This window comes from Grammomys surdaster, unplaced genomic scaffold (assembly GCF_004785775.1).
Source record: "Grammomys surdaster isolate TR1022 unplaced genomic scaffold, NIH_TR_1.0 126086, whole genome shotgun sequence".
Lineage (NCBI taxonomy): Eukaryota > Metazoa > Chordata > Mammalia > Rodentia > Muridae > Grammomys > Grammomys surdaster.
In genome coordinates, this window is record NW_021620894.1 from 161,784 (window position 1) to 167,332 (window position 5,549).

At 40.7% G+C, this 5,549-nt stretch overlaps 1 protein-coding gene across 1 annotated transcript in view; it reads right to left on the minus strand.

The window, feature by feature from the left end:
- Stt3a (STT3 oligosaccharyltransferase complex catalytic subunit A) overlaps positions 1–5,549 on the minus strand; it is a 28,719-nt gene that overhangs the window by 5,838 nt on the left and 17,332 nt on the right. Inside the window, exons 12-15 of the mRNA XM_028755792.1 lie at positions 3,401–3,556; positions 2,864–3,052; positions 1,299–1,415; positions 1,081–1,183 (exon numbers count right to left, since the gene is read on the minus strand). Coding sequence (XP_028611625.1) covers positions 1,081–1,183; positions 1,299–1,415; positions 2,864–3,052; positions 3,401–3,556 — 565 coding nt within the window. The remainder of the gene's footprint in view (positions 1–1,080; positions 1,184–1,298; positions 1,416–2,863; positions 3,053–3,400; positions 3,557–5,549) is intronic.

Consider the following 5,549-nt stretch of genomic DNA (forward strand, 5'->3'; position numbering starts at 1 on the left):
CAGGGGGCCAGTGGGAAGGCTCACAGGTAAGTAAGAAGCTGACAGGGGGCCAGTGGGAAGGCTCACAGGTAAGAAGCTGACAGGGAGCCAGCATAAAGGCTCACAGGTAAGAAGCTGACAGGAGGCCATTGGGAAGGCTCACAGGTAAGAAGCTGACAGGAGGCCAGTGGGAAGGCTCACAGGTAAGAAGCTGACAGGAGGCCAGTGGGAAGGCTCACAGGTTAAGAAGCTGACAGGGGGCCAGCAGGAAGGCTCACAGGTAAATGTGCTTGCTTCCAGACTTCGTGACCTAAAGTGAATCCCTGGACCCACACGGTGGAAGTGAAGAACCAACTCCCACAAGTTGTCTTCTGATATCCATGGGATCCATGGGATACATGTATCCCCCAAACACACGCAAAAAAAATAAATGAAATAAAACAACCTTTTAAAGAGACATTGATATGGTACAATTAAAACAAATCTACCCCAGAATAGCAGGAATTGTGGAATATAAAGATTTGAGAGGGGAGCTTAGTGGAGAAGTGCTTGCCTGGCACATGTAAGCTCCAGGAGTCAATGCCTAGCACAAAAGAAAAAAAAAAAAAAAACCTAAGAAACTGAGGACAGAAATCACTGCTTCTGACGACCAATGCACTTCTGGGGACTGATGCTAAGGGTGCTTATTTAAGTTTAAGGCCATGAGACAACCACTTACTTTAAACCTCTAGAATTGTTTAACTTAAACAAAAAAAAAGCAGGTACTATTAACTTCAGTTTTGTGAAAGTTACTTTTCCTTTGTATACATACATACATACATACATACATACATACATACATACACACACACATACACACCTAACTTTTTCTTTAAAAAGAGAGAAAAAAGATGGTGTATGCATGCAGCTTCAGCACCAATGGCAAAAGCAGGAAGACCAGTATTTCAAGGTTATCCTTATGACTACAGCAAGTTCAAGACCAGCCTGAGTCACATGAGACTCTGTCACAAACAAATAAATAAATAAAACTGTAACTGACTCAGGAAGTTTTCTAAGAGCCTACGCCCTGCAGCTAGATACAGAGAGCATCGAGTACGTTACCGTCAGAGGAGTACCCGGTGAGGCCTCCGAAAATGACGAGCACGTAGCTGACATCCAGCTCCCTCATGATCTCGTAGGCTTTCTCCTCTGTGGATGCCATTGCCTAGAAAAGTAAACGTACAAGTCTCAAAATAAAATCTCAAGTCCTCCTCCTCTCCTAGTGACAGCCTTCCCAGAGACTTCACATGCCAGATACTCAAAGGACCCCTTTACCTTACCTGCCCTACTCGAGAAATATGGGTATTATTCCATGTGTTATTGTCCACTAAAATTGTCCGATTTGCCATTGCAGTAATTTGGTAGCCATAATCCCACCATGACATGACTTTTGCATCCTAAAACAATATGAAAATAGATAAATGTTCATCTAACTGCTCTTAAAATCCAAATGCTAAGTGGAAAGGCATCTTTGATAGCAAGTAAGACTTGCCCAATTAAGCAATTTGTTTACAAGGTAATAAATACCTAACAAGCCGGGCAATGGTGGTGCATGCCTTTAATCCCAGTACTTGGGAGGCAGATGCAGGTTGATTTCTGAGTTCGAGGCCAGCCTGGTCTACAGTGTGAGTTCCACGAAAGCCAGGGCTATATAGAAAAACCCTGTCTCGAAAAAACCAAAACCAAAAAACAAACAAACAAACAAACAAACAAAACAAAACAAAACAAAAAAAAACCTAACAAGAAAATAAAATTAGGGCACCTAATCCTCCATTCATAGATAGTCAGGAAATAATTTAAATTATACACGATCCAACATTCCCAAGTATCTTAATTCCAGATCATTGAAACAAGCACAGTGGATCAAGAGATGTAGGAGAGACTATGAAGTGTAGCTAAATAAATACGCTTCGTGACATTAGGTACTTTAGATTTCTTTCAGGACAGGGTCTCAATATATAGACCAAGCTGGCCTCAAACTCACTTGCTTCTGCATTCTCAATGCTGGGATAAAAGGCATGTGCCAACACTCCTGGATTGTCATTCGGTAAATGACTTAATAACATTATAGAAACCAGTTACTACAATGGTAGAAGGGAAAACACGAGTCACAAAACACGACAGCCAGGATTAAAGGACTCTCAGTTTGGGAGCCGGGTAAACAGTGGTAGATTACAGGCCTCGCATATGTTAAGGGTCTAGGTTTAATCCCCAACACTACTTTAAAAAAAAAAATTCTTAGTTTGGGTGTTAAGCAAATCTGACTCTAAAATGCTATTCCCAATATCTACTAAAAAAGAAATCAGATCCGTAAGGGACATAAACTAAAATGTTATATGCCATTATTATTAGGTGGTAACTGTTTACCTTGATTCTAGCTTCTGCTTTTTCTATAGCAGACATACTTTTTAACATTTTCTTCTGTTGTACCTGGGTTGATCTACCTTGTAGTAAAACCACTATTATATCAATACATGTGTCCAAACAGAACCTAGAATTTAAGTTACTCTAGCTCAGTGGTTCTCAACCTTCCTAATGCTGTGACCCTTTAATACAGCTCCGTATGCTGTAGTGACCCCCACCATAAAATTATTTTCCTTGCTACTTTATAACTGTAATTCTGCTACTGTATCATAATGTAAAATTTTCAGAAACACAGGTTTATCAAAGAGGCCGTGACCCACAGGTTGAGAACCACTACTCTAGAAGATACCTTGGTCTTTAAAATTTATTAAAAACTAAGTTTCTGAATTTTTAATTTTTCTAAGCTTCCCTCTATGTAAAATTGTCAGGTTCATTACAATTTCACCACTACCCAACTACCCAACTCTTCCCAAATTTTTACCTCTGGAGTATTGTGACGAAGCCAATAATATGCTTCTCGGAAGTCATCAAAAATAATCCTACTGCCATCCCCACCACGAGCAGACAATACAATGGAAGGAGAAGAATAGGCTTCACTGGTTACCCAAGTCGAATGAAACGTGTAGGTGATGAGAAAAAAAGCCATGACCAGTATCATCCCACTTGCCACCTACAGAAGGAAGAACTGTACGGTAAGCCAAACACGGACAGCTTCTTATGTGAGAGCAAAATATGTTGGGCTGCATACATTAACTCTGATCACTCAAGACATTCATCTAATACCCTTCGTGAACATAAGCAAATAACACAAACACTCAGTTTTCCAAGTCAACCTGTTACTTAAACCTCACTTCTTTTTTTTTTTTAAATACTAGTACGCTGTCGTTATCTTCAGACACATATCAGATCCCATCACAGATGGTTGTGAACCACCATGTGGTTGCCAGGAATTGAACTCTGGGCCTCTAGAAGAGCAGTCAGTGCCTTTAACCACTGAGCCATCACTCCAGCCCCTTACCTCATTCTTAATAGGGTAAGTAGAATCCTGTTGCTTCTTGCTCTTCTTGTCTGGGCGGCTTATATCCAGATTTTTCATATATGTAGATAGCACCTGGGAGACACCAATGCCAGAAAGAATGCACATAACAGGTGCCAACACCAGCATTAGACGCACCTAAAAGGAACAAGAATCAGGATCAGTAAAATCAGTGCTTCACAAATGACAGACTTCAATCTTTTAGTAGACTAACTATGATGTCAACTTAGCAATTTCCAACACACACTCTATTCCAGCAGAAGTGGAATAGAAACTATATGATAGCTTAATAGAAGTATGTACTTCTTAAACTCTGGTGCCGTTGAGCCAGTTGCAGTGCAAGCCTGTAATTCCAGCAATCAAGATGCTGAGAAAGGCTAGGCGTTGTTGGTGCACGCCTTTAATCCCAGCACTCAGCAGGAAGAGGCAGTGGATCTCTGAGTTCGGGGGCAGCCTCGTGTACAGAATGTGTTCCAGGACAGCCAGGGCTACACAGAGAAACCCTGTCTCAAACAAACAAAACCAGAGAAAAAGAGAGAGAAAAAATTTCAATGCCAAGGCTAAAGAACTGGCTGAGTGACTCTGAGCACACACTGCTTTCCCAGGAGATCTGAATTCTTTAAAGTTAAGCAGTTCATAAATGCCTAGGATCTACCATCCTCTTCTGGACTCAGGTACACATCATTAAACGTTTATTTTTTAAAAAGTCAAAGCACGGACTGGCGAGGTGAGTCAGCAGTTTAAGAGCATGTGCTGCTTTCCAGAGGACTGGAGTCCAGTTCCCAACAGCCATGCTGAGCAACTCAAGATCTGACGCTGTCTTCTGGAAACACCTGCTAGCATGTGCATACACACAATCATACATGTAAGTAAATATAATACATGATCATTTGGGGGCTGAAGAGATGACTCAGTGGTTTAGGATCACTTAGTGCTCTTGAGTTTAGTTCCCAGCACACATGAGGTGGCTCACAAGAGCCTGCTTCTGGCTTCCATGACACCTTCACTAAAATACACATACCCACACACAGACACACACAGACACACACAGACACACACACAGACACACACACACATAAGTAAAACTTAGGGAGAAAAATACCTTGTCTCAAAGCCATAAGTATAATAACAATCTCTACTGCAGATCTAAATGTATATATACTTATATGTTCTAAATAATATAACATAACTTTTACTTTTTATAAACTTACTATATAATAAACTTACTTTTATAATAAAAAAATATACTTTTTTATAAATTTATTTCTGGCTCAGTGGTAAAGAGCACTGACTGCTCTTCCAGAGGACCCAGGTTCAATTCCAAGCAACCACATGGTAACTCACAAATGTCTGTAACTCCAAGATCTGACACCCACACACAGACATACACGCAGGCAAAACAACAATGCACATAAAATAAAAATATAAATAAATAAAAAAAAAAACTTGGCTTTTGTTCATTGCTTTTCAAGATCGAGACTTTTCACATTTCCTAGACCATCCTTGAACATATGATTCTACTTCCCAAGTGTTGGGACCACAAGTCTGTACCACCATTCTCAGCTAAAATATATTTTAATGTTGTTTATGATTTTTAAAAACATAAATTAAACAAAAAGCTCTGGAGAGATGGCCCAGTGGTTAGAAGCACTGGCAACTCTTCTAGAGGTCCTGGGTTCAATTCCCAGAACCCACATGGCAGCTCACAGCCATCTGTAACTTCAGTCTCAGAGGATCCGACAACCTCTTCTAGCCTCTAAACGTGCCAAATATGCAAACACTGCACAGACACACACTCAGACACAACACTCATACACATAAAAATAAACTCTACATAAAGCCTTCTCTGCCTTAACAACAAAGCAGTAGACAGCACGTTCACGGCTTGAAGATACAAAAGTCCGCCCCAGGGGCTTACTGCTTCATCTTCCCACTCTTCTGGGGAACAACCTGAGTTTGGTTTCCAGCATCCATCAGGTGGCTCACTATTGCCTGTAACTGCAGTTCCATGCAAATGTTTTTCTTTAATCTGCTCGACACAGGATTATGAACCCAAGAAAATTAGACCCCACAAACAGAATGAGCCTCTTTGCATTCCAAAAGAAAAAGGAAAGGAAAGGAGAGGGGAGGG